Raw genomic sequence first — 23,400 nt, forward strand, 5'->3', positions numbered from 1 at the left:
CTCATCTAACTCGGTCTGTGCTTGTACACTCTGGTGTTCTGCTGTGAAGTCATGAGACGACATTTCTCAGGACCAAGACATTTGTAACGAGCATCAGCTAATTGAGCTCACGCACCTCACACCACCATACAGGTATGTCTACTGAAAAACATGAACGCCACATAAAATAACATTTAAACTCATTTATTGCAGCTTTAATACAGGAACAGAGCACTTTATAAAAAGGTGACCGCTACAACCGGTCGGAGTAACAATTTCTGACATTTATCCAAAATGCTATTTGTGCAGCAGCATATAAAAATTAAAAAACAGTTAAACATAATTACGATTCTAGCTGGTATTTCAGAACGTCTGATATTTGTGGGATATAAACGCACCGGTAAAGATGGACAGACTAAATTTGTGCACCGTGAAGCTGTTGGAGTGTGGCGAGGTGAAGGCGCGATGGTTAAAGGCACATGAACGGATCCACTCAGCATCGCTGCAACATGATCCGTGGAGGCTTTAATGTCCACTGTGGGTCTGTTTTCCACTCACCAGGCTCTAAATTTCACCGTAAACGGTGTAAGAAGATCCACGCGTAGCTGCTGTCCACAGCAGGAACGAACTGAACTGTGATGCATGATGGGAAAGGAGGCCGAGGAGCCTGTGTGCACTCATTGAATAATTAAAGCCTCTGTGCTCAACACTTTTATAGAGTTTTTGATTAGTGATTATCTGATAAGATAAATAGTTCCTAGTTGAACCACAGTATGAATGTGGAATAACATACATGCTATACTCCTATTAAGAGGTATCAGAAAGTGGTGAATAAAAACATTTAGAGCAACTTGAAGAACTTAGTATTTTTTTCAAAACTTCATGTGCAGTTCTCAAACATGGAAATGAACAGACCACTACTTCCCCAGGTCTCCGTACGACCCCTTGGTGTGTTTAGAGTGAAACATTATATAAAATATGAGTGTCTTTTGTTCAACTCTTGATTTGTTAAGTCAATGCCTCAACTTTTCATTGATTTTACAAGTGCTGCAAAGGAGAGACGCTACAATTCATGTTAAAGATCTGAAGCGCCACGTTAAGAGTTAATGTTGGTCTAAATCTAAAAAGGAACTTCTCTTTGTGAAGCCTTAAGCAGAGTCTGACGTTCGCCTTTTAGATTTTTTTTTGGACTGTGCAATATCAAAATAGCTTCAGAAATCATAGGTAGTAGCTGTTGACAAAGTATTCGAGGGTGGATTTGTTCCCTTAACAGCAAAAATCGGGAAGTGAGATTTTCTTTTTCTAGTTTTCAGTTCCGGTTTTTCCTTTTTTCAGCGCGAAGTCAGATTTTTCAGTAAGGCGCCCACCCGCTGGAAGAACTTGTCCCCCACCGCGGAGAGGTATGAGCGCCACCCTTCCACTGCAGCCTCCGTCACCGCGTACGCTGAGGCTGCCGTGTCCCAGACGGACGTGAGGACTTCGCTGCTCAGGCCGTGGAGCAACTGACTGAACCGCGACAGGAGGGAGAAGCCCAGCGACGCCCCTCCGACCGGGTTGACCCACAGCCCCGCCAGCAGCAGCAGCAGCCCCGCCAGCAGCACCGCGGCGGTCGGCCTCAGCTCACCCCACAAGTCCTGGACCCCTCTGTTGGACCCATCTGCCACGGCTGTGGTTTCTGCGCTGCCACATCTGGCGCAGCAGCACACCTTGGGTATAGGAGCCTCCTCCAGGCTCCCGACGGTCACAGCCGGCCAGTGCTGCTGGAGGTAGTCTGCTGCTCGCGGGGTGACCGACAGGTTTATCACAGAGGGCAGAGGGGTTTTGATAAACTCCTCCACCCTCTCCCTGAACAAATGCACCTTCTCCAAGAACACCAGCGGCGAGTCTTCCTCCTCCACCGACGAACCCAGTGACACCAGGTCCAGCTGTTCTTCCTGCGGGAAACAAGACCATTACTGGACCTGAGTCAATTAATCAACAGAAAAGTTTTCTTCAAATCGAAGATTATCACCTGAGACTGTTAAAAACATTGCTTTTTCACACCTGTAGCTCCTTCACTCTGTGGATGAGGGGGTCGTAGGCCTGCGCCACCTCTGCGTCCGCCTTATCTAGAGCCTCCAGGTACGCTTGCCTCTTCCTGGCCAGCACAGCCTCCAGGCCGAGGAAAAACTGATTGACCTCCTGCCGGTCCTGCCTCACCAGGCCTTCACAGCGGGACCTCTCCTGCTCCAGCTGCTCCCCCAGCTCGCACACCTTGAAGAGGAAGAAAAAGCATTTATGCATTTATGTGAGATTAACGCACCAGACAGCATCTTTCCACATGAACCGTGACGCTGCCCATCTCCCCACCTGTGCCCATCTCCTCTCAGAAAGCCTGGCCAGCAGCTTCGATGGCGTCGTCTTCTCTCTGACGAAAGCCGCCTGCAGGTCATCTATCTGATGGCCCTGATGCTCCCCGACAGTCAGACACAGCCCGCAGATCAGCTGCCGGTCCTCGATGCAGTACATGTTGAGAGGCTGCCTGTGGTGCTCCTGACAGGAGGGCGGCCGAGGCTCGCTGTCCCTCTGGTACTGAAACGGCACAAACCAGACAAATGAGCACAAACTGCGCAAATCAAACGCAATGAGTGGAGTCTGACGGACTGGTAGTCGCACAGAAAAAAAAAAAGGTTTGAGTGTAACAAGTGAGATTCTCTCCTACTTTCTCAATGATGGCCCGCAGGCACACGTTGGTGGGGAGGCCGTCCACGCCCACCGGGGGCAGCTCCACCACGCTGCGGCAGTTGGGGCATTTTAGCGGCAGGCGGAGCGGGCGCCAGATGGAGTAGTTGGTGGACACCTGGAGCAGGTTGTCCAGGCAGCCTTTACAGAAGGTGTGCGAACACGGCAGGACCCGCGGGTCAGAGAACAGAGAGTAGCACACGGAGCACGTCAGGTCCTCCTCCAGGGTGTCCATGGCGGAGGCTAGAGACCGGGCGGCAGGGCGGATGAAAAGCTACGTGTTGCACCTGTTCAGCAAAATACGTTAGCATGCTACAGCTGGAAAGTGAGTGGACCATGAGTACTTAAAGAAGAGGGGGCAAAGAGTGCCGTTAAATAAAGAACAGATTATAATGGATTTAAAACTAGGATACAACATGTTTGAAGACAAAAATGGAAATTTTTATACTTTATACAAAAAGATTTAGAAATGAAGCATTTATTTTTTGTTTTAATTCTGTTTATATGTTTTTTTTTTGTTGTTGCATTTTCAAGATCCAATCCTTCAGCACCTCATTGAAATCTAATGCAGGCAAGTGGCCCGATTGCTACAAAAAATAAAATAAAATACACTCACTTGTCAGTTCATTAGGTACACCAGTGAAAGTGTATTTTAATGCAACAGCCCTGCTTTAAAGCAGAGTTTCATGATCGTTACAATGTTGAGTTTAAACCGTGTGAAAAACATGTTAATTCAACCGTATGATCACGCTAGAGGATGTTGTTTGTGATGCTGTAAAACTGGATTGAACACTGAATTGTTTCTATTATTTAGTCTTAGGTCACAGATTCAGCAGCACCACAAAGCACAGTCTCCAAAATGAAAACACAGTCTAATCAACAGGTCTCTTGGTCATTTTAAATAAATGCAGAATACCATGACCTTCATGAAGATTTATAGCAGGAAGGTTAGATCAGACTGCACTTGTTTTCACCTAATGAGCTGGCAAGTGAGCATAAATGACAGCGCCACCAAAGACTCAACATAAGGACCACAAAGGCAGATTTCCAGCTGGATTGCTGTGTTAAGATGACTATGGGCGTGTAATAAACCATCGTCTAAACACAGTTTTCAATAGTTTGCTGAAGTCTAGCAGACCTTGCACTGAATAACAGGAGAACAGCCAAAACCGGCTCAGCTCCTATTACCGGATCAGTTATGTAGCATTGTGTGTTTATGGGCTCTCTCCTCTGGTTACAGCCGGCACGGCAGTGACAATAGACGGCCCTCTGCCAGCACCCACCCAGACCCGCACACACACAAACACAACACACAGTTTGTTGTTCAGCTGCGCAACCGTTCACCCCCCCCCCCCCCAAAAAAAACCTGATCCCTGTCTGAAGTAGTCCAGGTTGGCGCCCAGATTCAAAACAGGTGACAGGTGTCCAGCTGCTGCACGACTATTATCATCAGCCAGACTCAGTGCACAGCTAATTTTAGCCATGCACACATGCAGTATGCACGTTCAAAAGCAACACATTTCTGTTGCACCCTTAATAAATTGCTGAATTATAACGATTTCACGACATTTGCCAAGACAGGTTAAGTCTACAGGTAACTGCTGCTCCACTGTTCCCTATAATAACATTTATTTTCTTATCAAAATGGAAAGTTCACCGCAACAGTGTCGTTTTTACCCTGCATAACGAGCAAATAAGTACTTATGCGTCACCGCTAGAGCTTCAGGGTCACTTATGTACGGACAAAATAGTTTTCCCAAAACGAACTACACTTCTTTTATTTTACCTACCCAATAACTCAAAAACACCCTAAAGTACGCGACGCTAGCCCCACAACAGCTGAAACGGCAACTGTCTATGCGACTTATCTGCCGTTTCTTGTCGTCCGTTGCATCGTCTATTCATTTTAATCTTCGTAAGACAACGTTAAAAATTTAAAAACGTGTTTGAGTCGAGAAATCTCCTTAAAAAACTCACCGTCTGTTCGGAGCAGATTGTCTCTCCAAAACAGGGCTTTCATTTCCTGTCCCTTCCGGTGCTGCCTTCAGGTGCATTCAGTAAAGTCCTAATTCACAAAGCAGCTCCGGGTATGAATAGAGGAACGTGTTTCACTTAAAAAATACAAACAAATGAAAGCCGAACAAATAAACGCATTGTCTGCGAGGTTAACTCCAATCATGTACCTCGTCTACGAAAGGTGTTGTCTTCATTTCAACATTTAAATTAATTAATAAATGCTGTCTATTATGTACCGCGGCCATATCTCGAAACCTACTTTTTCCAACCGGTTATTAACGCATCATTTTTATGTCCCGCAGTACGCATGCGGGCAAACGGTTTCCCCGTCCAATCAGATCGCGCCTTTTCCCGATTTGAACACAAGCTCGACCGTTAAGAGAAACTAAAGTATTTGGCCATTATTCATTTCTTTTTTTTTTTAAAAAAAAATGGAAGAAACAAGCAAATAAACGGAAAAAATGTAAGCCACACCACCTTCTCCACAACAGAGCACACACACACACAGTCTCTCGATTTGGGTTTCACTATTTATTTTCTCGAAGACAACCTATTGTGTAGCCTATCTCCCAAAAAAAAAAGAGTTTTTTTGGGGGAGGGGGCAAACCACCTTTTTTTATTTTCCTTCCAGGTCATAATTTTAGATTTGAAACCACGTTTGCTAACAAGGAATGCTGCAAAAAAAAAAAAAAAATACCCCTATATTCAACAGAAGGTTTATGAGCACAATGTGTAATCATTTACTACAGTGTTTGAAGTTAACACAAAAAATGAAAGAGGGTAAGCTTGAACACCTAGCTGGTAGAGGGGAGGGGAGGGGCTGGGGACTCTGCAAGGTACTAAAGTTACAGCAAACTTGTTCATGGGTTTATTTATTATTCAGGAAAACCCACTTAGAACGACTCCAGTCTGATGTGGCAACACCCTTTTGACTTTGAAAAAAGGGTGACGTTCAGTCCCCTCTTAGTCTATCTGAGATACATTAGCAGATTCCTTCCTGCTGCTCCTGAAATAAAGTCATTATTTTCTCAAGTATCACTAAAAAGCATCATTGGATTACTCTAGAAAGACAACAAAGATTGTGGTTGAGTGATGCATATTGTAGAGAGGCTGTTGGCGGTTGAAAACCTATGAAGCCCACCAACACACCTTCAGAAAGACTTCAGGCCTCACTTTGCAGTACATGTGCAAAACCATACAGATTATTTAGCAAATCAGACACTAGTGAGGAGTAAGGGAAGGGGGAAACATGTAACATTTAAGCACAGTTTTACTTAAAATGAAAATTACACTGTATCCACAGCCTAAGGAAACTAAAATACCCTAAAAATAACTGTGCTATAGTTTAGTACATGCAAAGGTTATGATTCACAATCCTACGTGAAATGGCCATTGCTCTCTTCTCCCTTGGTGATAATCAAAGCTATGGCAACAATACTGCAGAGCAGTAATTTTGCAGTAAGTCGAAGGAGAAGTGGGGGGGGAGAAAAAAAAAAAAGAAAAATGAATGAAGGATTTCCAAGGGGGAACAGGTCATTTGGTTGATTATAGTGATGGTGTCAGAATTTCACAGCATCAAAGCCCACGTCTGGTGTGCAGGTTAGGGATCTGGTGTGAGGATGGAGTACGATCGTCATCAATCACCTTTACAGAAGCAATGAAACTAAAAGCTGAAAGTAAAATAATAATAATAAAAAAAAAAAAATCATAAAAAAGGAACACACTGGAGGCAAAAAGAAAAGCCCAAAAGCCACCAAATGCATCTCAATACAATGCACCGCTGCTCCACACCTGCCAATAACATTGTCCAGTGTCAATTAATACTAACTTAACAATAATTCAGAACAAAAAATAATCCTTGTGATGACGATTTTTTTTTTCTTTTTTTTTTCCGTTTCCAAAGTTCTTCCTTTCAGGGATTTGAGGATCGGCCTCTTTCAAAGGCAGAATTTCATTCCTGAAAACCTTTGCTAAACCTCATTGTTGCGTTTCTCAATTTTTGTTTCTTCTTCAGATGTTGTATTTGAATCGTTTTCCCGTCTCTGCATGCGTTCTCACCCAGACTCGCACACTCCCAGTCACGCACGCAGCCAAGCACACACAACTCATCCGGACTCCTGGCCCCGCCCACCAGGGGGAGAGGATGGTGCCCCGTCGGGGGGGAGGGGGGGGGGGGCGTCTCGTTGGAGGAGATGAACCTGGCTCCTCAGCATTGAGTCCAGTCATTCATACACAATGGGTCCATTCACACACATGTCTGATAGCGTGGCCGATTGGGGGAGGGGCACATTGAGGGTGGCGCCCTCTCTAGTCGGAGGACCGCAGAATTGTGATGGTTCGTGGTTCATCTCAGTTCAGAATCAGTTATATTCATTTCTGCATTTTGCTGTATTGTAATATTTCAAGAGCTCTTGATTTCTTATTTTTGAATGTCCTTGGTTCTCCCTGGGCAGACATCGAGTTTTTGTTTTTTTTTTGTTGTCATTTGAAGTAGTTTTCCGAAGACGACAGCTCCAATAACACAGAAGTTATGTCGGCATGTCTCTCAACACATTCGATGTAGATGTTTCGCTTTTTTTGCAACATGTAGCCACTCATTCTCACTCGCACCCACTCGCCATCTCAAACTTCATTTGGGCTGGTTCCCCTGGAATGCCAAATGAAATCCACATATTTTTCTCTCAGATAAGATGCAGCCATGGATCCCACGAGCCAAGCACAATGGATCAAATTTCTCACACTCGCTCTCTCTCGCTCTTTCTCTCCTAATTTTTTTATGTTGAACAGAGTGCTGCATCGTGAACAAAACTCCAGTATACCCCAGATGCCGTCTAGAACTGGAATCCCTCAGCTGGCACGTTGGCGGAGTTAAAGCCGTAAATCCCGCCCTGGATGGCTTCCGGGGCCAGGCTGGTGTCTTCATCAATCTGGATGACAAGACAAGAAAAAAGAAAAACAAACGAGGTGTTAACAATGTGCAGCGGTAGATTAAGCGCTACTGGTGTTAGACACATCACGAAGAAATATCAGATGATGGAGCTACTCAACTGTCACTGAACTACACATTAAGCATAAGACGGCAGAAGAATCCAAAGAGATAATATGTGTAACTTACATCATCAGATGAGAAGAACTGATCAATAATTTCATATGCCAATTTGTAGATATCTTCATTTTCATGATTTTGCAGTTGCTCCACTTTTTCCAAACCTGTGGGACAAACAATTATCACACATTAACACCCGACGCTAATAAGTTAAATAATCAATGCTTTTAAAAAAAAAAAAAAAAGTGAAAGCAGGACGTAAACCCACCTCCACACTCCTCGATGAGATTAGCAATAGTTTCAGCCTCGTCGTCGGCCATCTTGAGGATGTTGCTGAGGCCGTCGAGGACGACCTGCACGACTTGAGCGTCCTTCACTGTGAGCAGGTTGCAGAACGGAGGGATCACCTGCTTCTCGATGAGGTGTGCCACCTGGGGACAATTCACAGACGAAGTGATGAACTCATACTTATTTTGTATTTGTATTTGTCGTCTATAACATGTCTTTGTAAAATTCTTACCTGATCTTTCCTTCCACTTATTGTCAGGTTACTGATGGCCCAGGCTGCTTCCTTCTGAGTGCCAAAGTCGCCCTAAAACATATGCATTCAGTGTAAGCGACGCGTTCATTATAAATATAATTATACGTGATCGAATCGAAATGGAGACAAACCTTATCAAGGAGGTGGATGATCATGGGGACTAGCTTGGCGTCGATGACGGCCTGCACCTGCTGCTGGTTACCTGCTGTGATGTTGGACAGGAACCACACTGCCTCCTACAGGACACAAAGCATAAATGCAACGATGACGCCCTCCATGGGTGGAGATCACAAAATAAAAATAAAAAAAAGGACTAAACTTAGTGAAATTAGTATTCGTGTGCAAGATGGATCAGAACCCAGAGGTCGGCCCAGCGCTTTGACCTCTGCAGAGACAGGGTGCTGTGGGAGGGGAAAGGGCGAGATTGAGACTCTGATCATCGTCCAGTCACAGAAAGGGTCTCGTTTTTTAAGTGACCGACTCAGATGCACTCTAGTATCAGCAGGGACACCTCAGCACCCTTATATCCACCAACCCATGGTTTCAAACATTCAATCACACGCACACAGACTAAATCCCTCCTCCCCCAACCTAACTACCAAACCACATGTAACCAGTCGTCGACGTCCTCTTCATCTTCTTCGGGATTCTCCGTGTCGTGAATTCTTACTATGAGCTACCTGTCCCACCTATTACCATTCACGCAGCATTCACACTAGCACCAAGTCTCTGATTTCATCACTTCCAGACAACGAAGGAAAAGATTGTCGGGTCGTGAGTGTGTCGGGGTAAAGGGTGGATACCTTGTTGATTTTCTCCTTGGGGTGGGTGAGGAGTGCAGGGAAGTGGCTGAGGGCATCACAGTTGAGCACAACCTGGGTCTGTTCATCTGTGCCGGTCACAATGTTCCCAACAGCTCTCAAGGCGGCAGTCTGGATGTAGAGAGAAGAAATGAAGTTGTTTAGATGCAAATAAGAGGATTTCTCTTTAGCTTGTTGTAGCACAAAAATGAGAAGTTTACAGGAAACGTTCAGGGGTTAAGTTTTTACCGTTTTACATACTCTCTGAAGTTATTTGCACTGACACTGCATAGAGTGTAATTTAAAAAATAAAGGTTTATAAGTAAAGGTTTATTTTTATATGAAATAAAAATGATTTAAAAGCTATTTTATGAATGTTTCCCCATAGGTTCAAACATCATATAAACCTCCCAACATACAGCATGCGTCTCCAAGGCTGAGCCAAAACCTCACAGATTTATGGGCTATCAAGCTTCAAAGTGAGATATACTGTTTGCCTCTGTCCATACACTCACTGTTTTTCTCTCTCCTGCAATATTTATTAAGCCTTCACCCAACAAATTAACCTGTTCCCTGGTGAGCGGCTGTAGACGCAGGATGCTATAATCAGAGCAGTAAGCAGTTAATAGACCCGGAGGACAAGAAGGAGGCAAGAGCTTCTGTTCATGTGTGCAATCTATATCTGCATGTAGACTGTGCATGAGGGGTAAAGAAAGGGAATCTGTGATCTAACCTAAAGGACTGAGCAGACAATTGTTTTTGCTTTGTTATTATTGCACATTTCCACTGTCAATACCATTTATTTTAGTTGAGAAAGCTGATCCTAAATAGCATCTCCTCTCCATACCTGAACTTTGACCTCCTGGTGACTGAGCAGAGGCACCAGGTGTGGGACGATGCCAGAGTCGATGACCATCTGGATCTGCTCATTGCCAGCGTCCGTCAGGTAGGACAGAGCCCAGACTGTGTCTACCAAGATCTGGAGAGGGAAGAGCAGAAAAGATTCTCATAAACACATTTTGTTGTTCTGTTAAACTTCATTGAACAGTGGTGAATTAGCAACATTATTAATGTGGTGTTTAATGATGCTCATAGGTTTGTGTTCTGTATACTCACACTGACGTCAGTGTGGTGGATCAGCAGGCAGAGAGCTGGCAAGATCTGAGAAAACAAGTCCGAACAAAGACAACACCATTAGCTGGAAACTAAAAACACATGTCAGGTTTCTAATGTGAGTCATGTGACCTACATTAATTGGGACACCTTCTCCACATTTTACCTGGTCAGAGTAGTGATGGAGCCGTAACACGGCAACCAATAAACACACATTATCCTCTTTGGCTTCAAGAAACTTATGAAGGCATTTACAGGAGGAAAAAAAAAAACACCTTGAGGCGATACTTTCCACTGGAATCATTTTCTTTTAAGGTTTTGCCAAATACTGTTTATCACCTGCATATACGAGAAGATCTAGACACAAATCCTAAATACAGTTTTATAACTATAATTTTTCTTCTGTACTCATTCGCAGCAAAAAGCTCTGACGCAAAGAATGAATCAGCTGATCAATATTAAACTAGGTCTGACAGGTTTTAATATTATAAAGCAGGTGTTGTTTTAAGAAGATGTTGTGTATTTTGTGACACATTTCTCTGTTTGGGAGCATCTTTCTAATGAGGAAATCTTAGAGGAGCTACAAGGGAGTTGTTAATGTAGAGACAAGTGATTCCTCAGTCGCTTTCTACCAATAAACACAGAGACTGTGCCTTTTAAACAACATCCTGCACACACACACCTCCTGGATCGTCTCCATGGGCGGTGGAGGGTCCTTGTGGCGGCACAGGTTGACCATGACCCAGGTGACGTTGCGGAGGAAGGTGATGGGGATGGAGGGACTGATGAACGAGAGCAGGGGCTTCACCACACCCAAGCCAATCACGTAGTCTCTGCACTGAGGGCCATCGCCTGGGACGAACACACAACCAGAGCATTTTAGTCTCGCGTCTTGCTGGATTTATTTCCGTTTATGTGCTCGTTTTTTCACACTTCAGCGGTAACTCACCTATGATGTTGCCCAGGGCCCATACGGCCTGTTCGCACACATTCTGGTGAGGAGAGTGAAGCAGCCTCAAGAACAGTGGCACAGCATCTACACGAAGGAAAAAGATTCATGAAAACGTAAATTGACAGACAACCAAACAACCTACGATCTTTAGAAATAGATTTTTAAAAAAATCCAACCTTCACCTTGAGATGCAAGTGAAAGCATTCAGAGATACTTAAACCCTGATGTTAAGCCCGATTAACTAACCATTGTTACTCATACCAAGAGTAAAAATCCTAATGTTGATGCAGTTCAGTGTTGGTCCAACTTAATCTAAGTGCTGCTGTGTGACAATTTCAGATAAATTTCAAGCAGTTTATTTTAAAATTATATATAAACCATCCTGACTAGTGGAAACAATGATCAAACCCAAACTTACAAAAACAGAACAAAATAAAAAAGTCTCACAACCATCCAAATAATTGACCAAATTACCACGGACAATAGTAATCTGTTAATAATCAGAACAATAGCCCAGTCAGAAGAAAAACACCTCAGTCTGAACAGACGGGCTCAACTGGTTTTAGAGGTAAAAATCTTTGATAATGAGTTCAATGGGAAAATATGAATGGATAACAACCATATAACCTGATCTGGGGAATAGAAACCAACTCTTCTGCTGCATGTTTGCCCCACGTGGGCTGAGTTTCCAGGAGGGACAGAAACACAAAGCTAGGAAAACAACCAGTGTTTGTAAAGATGAACAAAGCTGGAATTGATGCATGTGGGGCTTTTAAAAATTCAGGTCCATCTCCAGCGCTTCCCAGAACGGGAGCCCGCTATAGTTAAATCTGTTCCACTGTAATCTCATAATGAACCACAATTAGTTTTACATGTCTCAAATAACAAACAACATTGTGGTGCTGCTGTGCCCCATTGTTCCCACTTGCCCCACTGGTCCCTAACTCACTCTGCACTGGTAGAACTGAACCTCATAACTAATCACGCAGTATCCACTAGCCAATTATTGATTAGTTCAACAGACCAGAGCCCCAAGTGATTTAGTCTCACAAAATCCCAACACATCTGTTCTCTTGTCATTTTCTTTGCTCCTATGTCAACAATTCAAGTTGGAATCTATGATCAAAAGGATTTTAATTAGGCAGAAAAATACTGTCTCTGGGCTCAATATACTGTAACATGAAAAGCTTTCACCGTTTCATGTCAATGTCGATGAACTGTTTATATTCATATTAAACTGCTCATCCCACCAACAAAAAAAGAGATATGTTTGAGAAGAAAGAGACTGGGACGAAACCAGAAGAGAAAACGGCGCTTACTGGACTGGACCACGGCCTGGGTCTGCTCGGAGGTACCCGACGCTATGTTGGTTAGAGCCCAGGCTGCCTCGAACTGGAGAGACGGGCTGCACAAAGGTGAGAGGGAGATGAGTCATGTATGCTCTGCTATTGCTGAAAGGTGAAAACTAGAACACATTTACATAAGTGCAACACTGTTCACATCTTCAGACCGAGCTAAAGCCCGCTGGCTCGTTAGCATAACTTTGAAGAGCACATACACTCCAGATGATCAGGAGGAAAAGGGTAACTTGTAGCTATAATTATCCCACATTAGAAAGCGTGATTCACTGCTACATGCAGACAAACAGAAGCGCAGTGTGCGTACTTGTCGTCTCTGTCCAGGCAGTGGACCAGTATAGGAAGGATCCCAGACTTAATCAGGTCATCTATGGGAGGATTACGGTCACTGGACAACAACTTCCTACAAAACAAAGAGGAAACAAAAGGGCATTAGTCCCACATACGCACGCGCGCGCGCACACACACACACTCACATAGCTGCAGTGACACCAGCAGAGACACACAAAGAACAGCTAAATTACGCTGCACCTGACACAAGTTCTTCATGGGCTGCACTCGTGAGCTGTGGTGCAGTTTACAACGCCCATTAATTAAGACGGGGCTGACTAACTCTAAATCACAGCTGTCGAACAAAGCCAGAAAAACACTCAGCCCCTGAAATTGCAACACCGAAACTGTATTTTGCAAGAGGCCATCCATTTTCCACCAGGAAGCCTCTGGAGACCGAGTTTTGGTGCAGAATGCGAATTAAATCATTTGCTGTTTTCAAGTCATTCATCTCGTGGTTTCGACGTAGGGCGTCGTGTGCGCAAAATGTTTGGCATTTCATAGGCAACACCAACCATAAATCGTGAGAAGACACAGAGGCTAACAGTTAGCACGCTAATGATGAGGTTAAGAGACAACCATAAGTACGTGGAAATATCAATATTTTACCTGTACATCCTACAAAAGTAAAAAGTAAACTCAACAAACTAAACTGAAACATATTAATTTAACATTAATTTTTGTCATTTGTCGATGAAATCGCCATTTAGCTTATATGAACACTTCTCATGAACCCATATTCAAGCTAAACATTAGAAATTTAGTTTAAACGCAGACAAGGATTTCTTGTTGCTTCTGTTCAACAGTCAAAAATAATTATCTTATCTTGGACTTAAAAACTTGGGGAAAAAAAAAAAGATTTCCGTCACGTAAATACATCTTCTGGACAAACGTGGTGCAGACGGACATGATGCATGTGTGTGTGCGTTGTTACCTGGCAGCCTGAACAGCGCTCAGCTGGACTCCCTGGTTATCACTGGTGGCATTCTTTAAATGAACACAGAAACAGAGTCATGTGGTGTAAAAAAATTGGTTCGGTATGTTCTTAAAATTTATGTATTTTCAAGTGTGTACGTCACAATGTTGCTCTAAATAAATCTACATGAATATATCTACACTGTCAGGGTCATAGTATAACAAGAAAAAAAAAAACACAAGCTGAAACTACGGCAATAAATAAGTGGTGGAAGGTTTGCATGAAACTCTAGTTGTATCCGCTTGTTGTTTTGGGCGGAGATTTACAACATTATTTTTGATGAATGATAACAGGAACTAATAGAGCAATTAGAGAAGTGGATTACTTACTTGTACTATTGCTTCAAGAGAAGTGTTTTGCTGAGGAAAAAAAAAAACATCAAAGGTGATTAGACATCATATACAGTTTCTGGAGAGGATGAATAGTAAAATGTTTTTTTTTTTTTTGAAACTCAGTGATTGTCCAAAGCTTTGCCATATTGTAAAAAGTCTGCATGTGCAAAGTACGGAACAGGAGGTCACTCAAGTACAATCAAAAACAGTTACAGGAGGACGGGGAGTGAGAAATGCCATTAGGATACTGGCTTGATGGTGTTGGGGTTTCACAGCCAGCGAGCTGGACGTGCAGGCTAGCACTTGATGTTTGACAACAAGCCAATTGGCAGTCCCACCTGATGCCCTCTACAGCGAGTTCAGAGCCCAGTGAAGCCTCTGGTAGAGACCGTCTGAGAATCACTTTCAATCAACAAATGACTGCGGGCCCTAAAACTTTGTACGGTGCGGCTGATAAGCCAGCAGTCGTAGCTGATCGCATGTAGACCCCAAAACAAATGGGAGGGTGAAACATGAGTCAGTCTGAAAAACATTCAAACACGAGCCTGAATGTGAATTTCGGATTCGTTTGAAGTTGATTTCTATTGGTGTATTTATATTCCTTGGCTGTGGGGAGTGATTAAAAAGCCAACTGAAACCATGGGAAATTAAAAATGCTGAAAAGCGAAGCTGTGGGAAAATGGGAATTTAACAAACATTTGATATATCAAAAAGGGGCAAATAAAGTCTAACACGCTCATGAGGCTTCAAATTAATCATCGTGAAAGTGCAAACCACAAACTAGAGGGGAGAAAAAAAAAAACGTCCCGAAGGCAACACAATCAATGTGTTAGTTTAGACCGAATGAATACAGTCACTCGGCGGTCATTTGTTTCTTAAGTATTTAAACTAGATCGGCGAGCACACTTCCCACAAAAGCCTCTCCAATGTCTTGCAGTGAGTCAGAGCAGCGTGTCATTGTTGATGTATTGCTAAGCAGCCCGTTTCGACTCAGCCCTCTGAACGCCACAAGGTAGTTAGAGTGATTGAATTTCTGATCTGCTGAGTGGCCGTTTTAATCCAGTAGCACCACAGAAGAACCCTGAGATCTTCAGCGAAGGTGGATTCTTGATCCGCTTAAAACCCTGTAGCCCTGATGTGCGTAAACACACTTCATGTATTCGGGGATCACTCCAGAAACGTTCAGCGTTGAGCTTCAAGCGTCAGGGACACACACGTGAGAACAAATGCATTTTAATATAACGGTCCCAAACTAGAACCACTAACTGCCTCAATTAAACAGTTTGTGATATTTTGAACAAATGCGAAATACTAAAATGTTCATGGGGCTAAGATTTAATGCAGTAGTTATATTATACTGCATTTGTTTTCACCAGTGCGTCTAATAAACTGACAATGAGTGTGTAAATTAAGAGTTGGTCGCCCACAGCACTTATCAGGGATCATAATCTACGCCATGAGGCAAACCAATAAATCTGCTAATACCACTGGTGATTATAATATCAGATGTCTGACTCCCTGACATCCATTACATTCTTATTTTTAATTTATCTGAGGAAGGGGGGAAAAACACTTATTTTACACACAAATATGTGATCGTACTAACAAAATGGGATCCATCTAAAGCACCAATGGCAACGATGTGCATCTTAAAACATCACAACCTGTAGGAGGTAAATCTTTACTAGAGGCGCAAAATCTATTTCACCAAGTAAGATGCAAATACACAGAAAAGATTATGGCCCTGAGGAAAATGAGATACAAACAAGCGCACACAGCAAGACAGGTGGCATGTTTGTTCACACTTCTGACCTGCCCCGCCCATCCACCCACCCAGCACATAGCTAAGAAGAGCTAAAGAGGCAACATGACATGGATAAGATGTCAGAAGGTCCTAAACCTCTGGAGTTTTTAACCAGTGAGATGATCCAAGTGTGATTCAGTCTAGCTGCCACCTCCAGTGCTTCAACAAGACCCATACAACACAAAAAACATTTTCAGTTCTTTTTTTGAGACACACACACACACACACAACCGTACCGATCTGAAATCTCCATCGACATCAGAGTCCTCACAGATGTCCTCGTGGGGCACATTTCTCCTTTTCAGAAGGTGCTCGTCTCTTTTGTTCTGTTAAAAAAAACAAAACAAATGGTTGCGTTACTTTACGCACGTTCATGAAAAACTTCACAAATCACTACAAGGAAAACTCAAGAGATTTCTCAAAGACAATCTGCTGACAGGCTGGAAAAATACATTACCTTTCTGAGTTCCACCACTACCTCAGTCCTCTGTCTTCGCATAGTCTGTGGGAAAGATGGCATACGAATATTACACAACAAGGACCTTTAATCCCAACCTGCTTTTACTGCAAAAAAACACCATTATTAAATGTGGGAACGGTCTGTGATCAGGACCCAGTTTGTGTGGCCAGAGCTGTTGAGAAGTATGTCATAGTGGAAGTATAAAATCAACAGACGGCACCCAAACACCACTTGAGGCGATCTTTATCTAATATGATTCAGCTTGAGCTACTGCCCGGCTATTTGGTTTGACTGTAAGAGGACATCTGACCCATTTACTATTTGATATGCATGTTTTTATCCTCGCAACTTCTTATCACGGAAATGCCCTTGAATGTTGTGCATTATCAGTCTACCTGCTGTACTGTTTATTGCACGGTTTCCGCAGGTTTGAACGAGAGACATTTAAGACTTTTTCCAGACCTTTTTCGATACCATTATGGGTTAAATTCAAGACCTAATATAAGTACAAAAAAAAAGGAAGGAGACCCAGAGTTAGTTTCAAAATAAACCCTACTGACGCCTAATGCAGGGCATCCCTGGGGTGGGCCAGAACAGGTCATACTGCATTGTCATTTGTATTTTTATTTTTGCATACTGCTGATAGTTATATTTCATGAAGTACTACACAGAACAAACTGCAATTGTCACCAACGCAGTGAAAAAAAAAGGGTATGAAGCAGTAAATTGATGTAAGGATTTAAGACTTGAACAATTGAATTTAAGACCTACAATGCAAAATATGCTCCTATTTAAGGCTTTTTAAAGCCTTTTTAAAGCCTTAAATTGGGATTATCAAATTTTAGACCCTTTAAGACTCCACAGAAACCGTGTATTGGCTAGATAAACAAAACAATAAAGCAAAACTATCCTTTAAATGAATTTTAGTACAACCTCAGCACGTTTTAACCTACTTGTAACAAACAGGAAAAGCAGTATAGCATAACTTTACAGACATGTTATGGTAAATAACCGAAAATAAGGTGTAGACTTGTATGAAAGTGATTGACTAAAGAGTGAGGGTGAGATCAGGACACACAGACGTCCATCCTGTTTATCAGTTAAAAGTTATGAACAGGTCGCCAGGTGAGAAGGTAACTCGTGTCTTGGGGGCCTCCCGCGCAATAACCGACTATTCAAACAGAATATGCCCATGTATACCTCAAGTTAAACATCAACACCTGCGGATAAAAACAGACACACCGAGCTGACTGTAAAACCACCTGATAACTTTATGGATCCGACGTGAGGCTACCGCCTAGCTTTGATCCATCCGTCGTGTAATCGCGTTAACGATGTGTTCAAGCCGCGTGCGTGTGCGCGGGTGTGCGATATGTCGGTGAAGCCGGAAATAACAGATCTTAAAACGTTAAAACCTGGAGTTTGGACACGGGTAAGACGCTACCGCTAACTGGTTTCCGCCATTGTTTTTGACCGTGAAGACGGGGGATGGGTGGAACTGCAGCCACCGAGCTCAACGTTAGTTAGCATTCACACGTTAATCTGAAGACACTTTAGCATTTGGCATTCAAGTAAATATCCCCAAAAGATAGTGCCAAAGTCGAGAGTGTGTACTTTTAGACAGACAGTTGACGTTTTTAACGAGCTAAACCCTATCCGGTGGGTGATACGCTTCAGTTAAGATAGCAAGCCCCCCCACCACCACCACCTCCCCGTGGGCCTGCTAGCATGCTAACTAGCTGCTAGCTGGCTAGTTAGCATGCTAGCAGGGCACAACCAGCGGAGGCGAAGAACTCTGGCGAGATTTTCTGACATGTTTCATAATCGGCATGCCCTCATGGTGTACCGAAAACCATCGAGACACATCGGGAAACCGCCCCGCCGAGGCCCCAGCTCTAGAAAAACGCGGCGGTACGCGTAGGCCCCTGGCCGGGACTCGGGTACAAAGTTCCCCCCGATGGTGGAAATTAGAAACGACGTCACAGCGAAGCGAAGACGCGAAGCTGGCCGTGAAAAGAGGAGATCCTCGACGGCGATCCGCGCAACTTTTACCTCCAAATCGCGGCCCTTGTTCTTGAAATTCTTCAGCCGCTGGTTGTCCAGTTTCTCGTTGTCAGCCATGTTCGCTGGTTCTGGTTGCGCCGGATACGGGTTTAACTCGTGGATGTAGCTAGCGAGCCGCCCCTTCTCTGGTTCCCCTTTCTCAGCCTTTCGTTAGCGGACTATTTTCTGCGGCTCTGTCCGCGGTGCATACTGGGAATGCCGGTGGTGGAGGGAGGGGAGGGGAGCCTCGCTCTGGCGTAGAGGAAGGGTGGGGAAATCCCCCGAACTCTCATTGGTCTGGAGGTTAACATGTATCTGCAGGGTCCGCAACTCATATTTAATCATTATATTTATTTTAAACCCACGTATGTAGGTTTTATTCCCCGGTAGACGGACCACGCATTTGTTTAATCCAAGTGAGCACGACGTTGAAATACGTCTTCAGTGTCTAAATACAAAAATATTTTATTTTATTTATTGTACAGCTACTAATATGTTACTTTTTACGTATATATCTGTACAGTTCCATTTTATTTTTTATTTTTTTGTGCTTATTCTACGTTTATATATATATATATATGTATATATATATATATATATATATATATATATATATATATATATATATATATATATGTATATATATTTTTTTTTTTTTTTTTTTTACTACTTTAGCCAGGAGCTACCACCCACAATTTCGTTGTGTACACACAATAATGACAATAAAATGATTCTTGAATCTTGAATAAAAATACAAAGTCGTGGCAAATAAACAGGACTTTCCTGTGAATTAAATACTAATACTAGAAACATTAGGGCTTCACAATCAATAAGAACAAAACAGGAAGTTGCAACCAAATTTAACAAATTGACTTTTTAGATTAACTATTAATTGATATATTAATCCTCTTTTTTTGTTTTTTATTATATTTATTGGTAAATTTAACCCTTTCCTTCAACACGTGTAAAACACAGATGGGATAATGTTCAGGAAATACCCAATTTTGTAAGATATAACTTTAATTTGATTTAAGTCAGACTGCTGAAACCGACAACTAGATTTGGATTTTTTTGGACTTTGAGATGCAGAGCTGTAGATTTTTTTTTTCTCGCATTAAAGCGGTGTATATGTGAGCAATTTCAAATAAAATCCTTATGATTATCATTGTTATTATTATTCACAAATTACAGACATCATACGTGATACCTTCGGCCCCTTATTACCTCATCAGGGCTTTTATATCAAATGGAAATATTCTAGTTGTATTGAAAACTTTAGTCTCAACATCTCTTTTGCAATAAATTTGTTGCCTCAGTTCATTCAAATACAGATATTTTTTATTTCAGAAACAACAAATAGACAATAAATAGTGGAAGAGCGCAGTTTTTAACACACATCCTCAAAACACAAGTTGACAGATTTGAATACTGTATGTCACAGTCATATCATGTACATATATATTCTTACACATTATATGATCAGGTTTTGTGTTTCTTAACAGAACCTTTGCATTTGACATTACACATGGTGAGATAACAATGGTAGTGTCATTTCAAATAAATAAATAAATACATATAGACCGTATGAAATAGTAACAAATTCATAGTTTAATATTCTTAAATTAAGAATAATACAATAAGAAATAAAGAAAAATAGATAATGCACAGTTGGAAAAGCATTCCTTTCAGGAACATGTCCAAACTCTATTTGCTATTAAGTTTCCATGTGCACTATTGACTCTGTTAGACTGATAATCCAAGATTTCCTACAGAATTAGTTTGGTTTATCATCACTGTCCAAAGACCCTCTGATTCTCTTAGAATACCACATTGATTAACGGTAATCTCTGTGCTTGTATCATCCTCTGACCTCATAGACGCCCCAGTTTGGCCATTTCCAGATGAGTTGCACAAGCAGACGAGAAGAAATCCTCCACGTGTCACGAAATAAGCGAAAAAGAGTTCATCCATCAACTGCCGCAGAGCAAAGCCTGCTTCATGGCCGTGATACTGAAGCCTTTAGACCTCATCTTCACCTTAATGTCCTCTTGAGTCTGTTTCAGTGGCGTCTTCATCAGATAGACTATCCTCCTGAAACCTTCCTCCAGCCCCATGCCGGTGGTGGCTGAGCAGGGCTGGATGAACCAAGCTCTGCCCTCACACACTCGCCTCAGGTCCAGTTTCAGGCACAGTTCCTCTGGGTTCAGTGCACCAGGAAGGTCCTGTTTGTTGGCGAGGACCACGACAGGGACGTCTTTGAGACTGTCATACCTCAGGACCTACATGTGAAGAAAACAATAAATATTTAAATCGGTGCATTTGAACTTTCCCATTTGACCATCTATAAGCAGTAACCCCATTTTCATGCAGTTTTAAATACAGATAAGGGTCTTTTTTGTGTTTATGTCTGCAATTCTAACTTCTCAGATAAAACCTGCACCTGATGAATGTAAAAGCGTGACAATATAACACAGTAGGTAATATTTTCTCAATATTCTGCATGACAAACGAGTAAACACCAAGAACAGTCTTTAAATGTCTTTAAATGTTATATATTAAAGATCCTTTGGATGTTCTTGCTTACACATGTTTTAGGCAACAATGCATCTCATGTCATATAAATAGCACAGTAGTGTAGTACTCCCACACATAAATCCTTCCTCAATCAATGAGCTATTATTATTTTCATCAGAAATATAATTTAACTGCTGTGTAAGTTGCAAGTAAAGTTGCAACGTCACAAAATGTTTTAAATTCAGATTCAAACTGAGACGTGTAAACAAGCAACAAAACCTGCACACACATCCGTGTGCAAGGTCAAACCTCTAAAGCAGACTTTCAGTGCACATGCTGTCTGTAAATGCTGCATATGTATGTTAAAGTGTTGCCCTTCTAAAGGATAAATTACTCTCTAATTTAATTACCCGATGGAGTTCTTTGCGGGCCTCGTTCAGCCGCCTCTCGTCCGAACTGTCCACCACGAACACCAGACCGGCTGTGTCTGTGTAGTGATGCCTCCAGTGGGGCCTCATCCTCCTCTGGCCTCCCACGTCCCACACCGTCAGTCTCGGGCTGCTCCTGTCTGTGTCCAGCGTCTCCACATTGAAACCCACGGTCGGCACGGTCACCACGCTCTCGTTGTACTTGAGTTTGTAGAGCAAAGTTGTCTTTCCTGACCCGTCCAGGCCCAGCATGAGGACCTGTGCTTGTTTCTGAGCCCTGGATCCGTATGTACCCATGTTTAAATGTTGTGTGTATATCCTGAAAAGTGTGGCTCTGTTATCTGCTCCAAGTAGCTCCCTCTGTACTGTCTACTCTGTACTTCCTACTCTTTCTGGCCTCTTATGAAGGCCAAATGATCCCTCCCCTCTGTTGTGACAAGATTCCTTCTCTCCCTGCGTGGCTTTCGGTAAAGCTATTTATACCCAAAGTGACGGTGCAACTAAAGGGGGACAAAATGCAGTTCTCTGGTTACCACAGTACAGCCAGCGGAGTCACATCACACCTGCCCCAGATCTTCATACACACCAGCAACCAGGAAGTCCATGTTTGGTACAAAGGGGAGATTGTGTTACTTCCTGGATGTATGCCCGACAGCCCCTGACATCACAGTCTCATTTTGGCCCGGGGCTGATGGATAAATGCCGATTTATCTTTAGACTGACTGTGTGTTTGCTTGAAGATTCAGCTTCCAGAAACCTCTCTGCAAAAAAAAAAAAAAAGTTTCTGGGAAGTTGCAATTTATTTCAAATAAGAGTACATGCACATGAAACATTGTTAAAATTATTACAATAGACAGCTTCATATTGCTATAATAGCTGTAGATAATATGATAGAAATAAGAAATTGTAACGCAATGGATAATAAAACATAATTACATCCTGCCGGACGTCGGCATCCGATTCTGGACACTTAGACAATAGGTTAATTCATGGGTTAAATTCCTGCTACAGGTTGTGTTTTTTTTTCTCTGATTTACGTTTGGATTAAAATCAGATGTTTGAGTGAACTTTGATCACGCAGCAGGTGGCGCAGGTGAATTAAATGAAGCTTTTTAAATGTTAAATATAATTACAGTTTGATTTCAAGAGAGACGTTTTTTGGTACATTTTCTCTCCCTGAAAAAGGGAAATAATAAAGAAGTGGCACAGAACTTTCTGGTACAACTTATCTTCTTGACATTTAGCAGACGTAATGATGCTCGTGTGTTTGCTTTGAGTTGTTTTTTGACAGAAATTTAAAAAACATCTGTACACAATAAGAGCACATTTTGTATGTTGTTGACCATAATTTTTTGTTTATACAGTGGATATAAAATGTCTAAATGTAAATTCTATCAGACTTTCTTTATGAAAAGTACAGGGTTAAACTACAGCATAAGTGTGCGCAGTCCTAAACTAATACTAAGTGGACAATCTAAGCTGGAGTCTAGCAGCTTGGCATATCTTGACATATTGGGAATATTTTTACACATCTGTTCCAGATCTGTTAAAGATCTGCCAATAGACTTTCTATAGGATTCAGGCCTGGACTCTGGCTGGGAAGTCAAGAAACATTAATCTGTTTTGCTGAAGCCACGTTTTTTGTGTGTGAAGATTCATCTGCTGAAAGGTCAAAGTTCTCTTCGTCCAAATACTGAGGGATAGTTGGAGGTTTTCATGATTCCCTTCCCATTACATCTGAAGAAAAGCAAACCCAAAGCCTGATGCTGAGACCACCATGCTTTACAGTGAGTATTTAATCCTTTTGCTGATGTGTCGTTTAATTTTAGTTTTGCAAAATACAGCCTTTACAATTTTATGTTTATTTTCCTTTACATCTTAAAATGTAGACTGGCGACCCGTCCAGGGTGTACCTCGCCTCTCATCCAATGACACCTGGGATAGGCTCCAGTAACCCCCCCGCAAACCTAGTGAGGATAAGCGGTAG

The 23,400-nt window shown here is 42.4% G+C and overlaps 3 protein-coding genes across 5 annotated transcripts; all 3 read right to left on the reverse strand.

Annotated features, from left to right (window-relative positions):
• Window positions 1–167: 167 nt before the first annotated feature.
• trim59 (tripartite motif containing 59) lies at window positions 168–7,337 on the reverse strand. 3 transcript variants are annotated; one of them, XM_047593311.1, is made up of 5 exons: window positions 4,678–7,337; window positions 2,681–2,987; window positions 2,329–2,550; window positions 2,023–2,232; window positions 168–1,913 (listed from the first exon to the last, which is right to left on the reverse strand). In XM_047593311.1, the coding sequence occupies exons 2-5, from the start codon at window positions 2,933–2,935 to the stop codon at window positions 1,311–1,313; spliced, it is 1,290 nt and encodes a 429-aa protein (XP_047449267.1). In that variant the 5' UTR covers window positions 2,936–2,987; window positions 4,678–7,337; the 3' UTR covers window positions 168–1,310. The 3 variants fall into 3 exon arrangements, with proteins under 3 accessions (XP_047449267.1, XP_047449268.1, XP_047449266.1); XM_047593312.1 differs by having other exon boundaries at window positions 4,491–7,337; XM_047593310.1 differs by having other exon boundaries at window positions 2,681–7,337.
• Window positions 7,338–7,387: 50 nt separating this feature from the next.
• Window positions 7,388–18,700, reverse strand: kpna4 (karyopherin alpha 4 (importin alpha 3)). The gene is made up of 17 exons (XM_047593309.1): window positions 18,481–18,700; window positions 16,426–16,470; window positions 16,205–16,294; window positions 14,162–14,191; window positions 13,791–13,843; window positions 12,834–12,929; window positions 12,488–12,573; window positions 11,166–11,252; window positions 10,899–11,068; window positions 10,220–10,264; window positions 9,951–10,082; window positions 9,107–9,235; window positions 8,435–8,539; window positions 8,283–8,354; window positions 8,031–8,193; window positions 7,832–7,926; window positions 7,388–7,643 (listed from the first exon to the last, which is right to left on the reverse strand). The coding sequence occupies exons 1-17, from the start codon at window positions 18,547–18,549 to the stop codon at window positions 7,548–7,550; spliced, it is 1,563 nt and encodes a 520-aa protein (XP_047449265.1). The 5' UTR covers window positions 18,550–18,700; the 3' UTR covers window positions 7,388–7,547.
• A 1,091-nt stretch (window positions 18,701–19,791) lies between these two features.
• LOC125013312 (ADP-ribosylation factor 6-like) lies at window positions 19,792–21,840 on the reverse strand. Its single transcript, XM_047593865.1, has 2 exons — window positions 21,396–21,840; window positions 19,792–20,750 (listed from the first exon to the last, which is right to left on the reverse strand). The coding sequence occupies exons 1-2, from the start codon at window positions 21,708–21,710 to the stop codon at window positions 20,442–20,444; spliced, it is 624 nt and encodes a 207-aa protein (XP_047449821.1). The 5' UTR covers window positions 21,711–21,840; the 3' UTR covers window positions 19,792–20,441.
• Between the last annotated feature and the right edge of the window lie 1,560 nt (window positions 21,841–23,400).

The sequence above is a fragment of the Mugil cephalus genome, chromosome 9 (genome assembly GCF_022458985.1).
Source record: "Mugil cephalus isolate CIBA_MC_2020 chromosome 9, CIBA_Mcephalus_1.1, whole genome shotgun sequence".
Taxonomy (NCBI): domain Eukaryota; kingdom Metazoa; phylum Chordata; class Actinopteri; order Mugiliformes; family Mugilidae; genus Mugil; species Mugil cephalus.

Coding starts and splice junctions, on each gene's coding strand:
- trim59 (XM_047593311.1), bottom strand. CDS start 2,935: ATGGACACCCTGGAGGAGGACCTGACGTGCTCCGTGTGCTACTCTCTG. Junction 2,551..2,680: donor TGCGGGCCATCATTGAGAAA/GTAGGAGAGAAT, acceptor GTGCCGTTTCAG/TACCAGAGGGACAGCGAGCC. Junction 2,233..2,328: donor CTGAGAGGAGATGGGCACAG/GTGGGGAGATGG, acceptor TTCCTCTTCAAG/GTGTGCGAGCTGGGGGAGCA.
- kpna4 (XM_047593309.1), bottom strand. CDS start 18,549: ATGGCTGACAACGAGAAACTGGACAACCAGCGGCTGAAGAATTTCAAG. Junction 13,844..14,161: donor CTCTTGAAGCAATAGTACAA/GTAAGTAATCCA, acceptor GTTCATTTAAAG/AATGCCACCAGTGATAACCA. Junction 7,927..8,030: donor TCTCATCGAGGAGTGTGGAG/GTGGGTTTACGT, acceptor TTTGTCCCACAG/GTTTGGAAAAAGTGGAGCAA.
- LOC125013312 (XM_047593865.1), bottom strand. CDS start 21,710: ATGGGTACATACGGATCCAGGGCTCAGAAACAAGCACAGGTCCTCATG. Junction 20,751..21,395: donor CCCGCAAAGAACTCCATCGG/GTAATTAAATTA, acceptor CTTCACATGTAG/GTCCTGAGGTATGACAGTCT.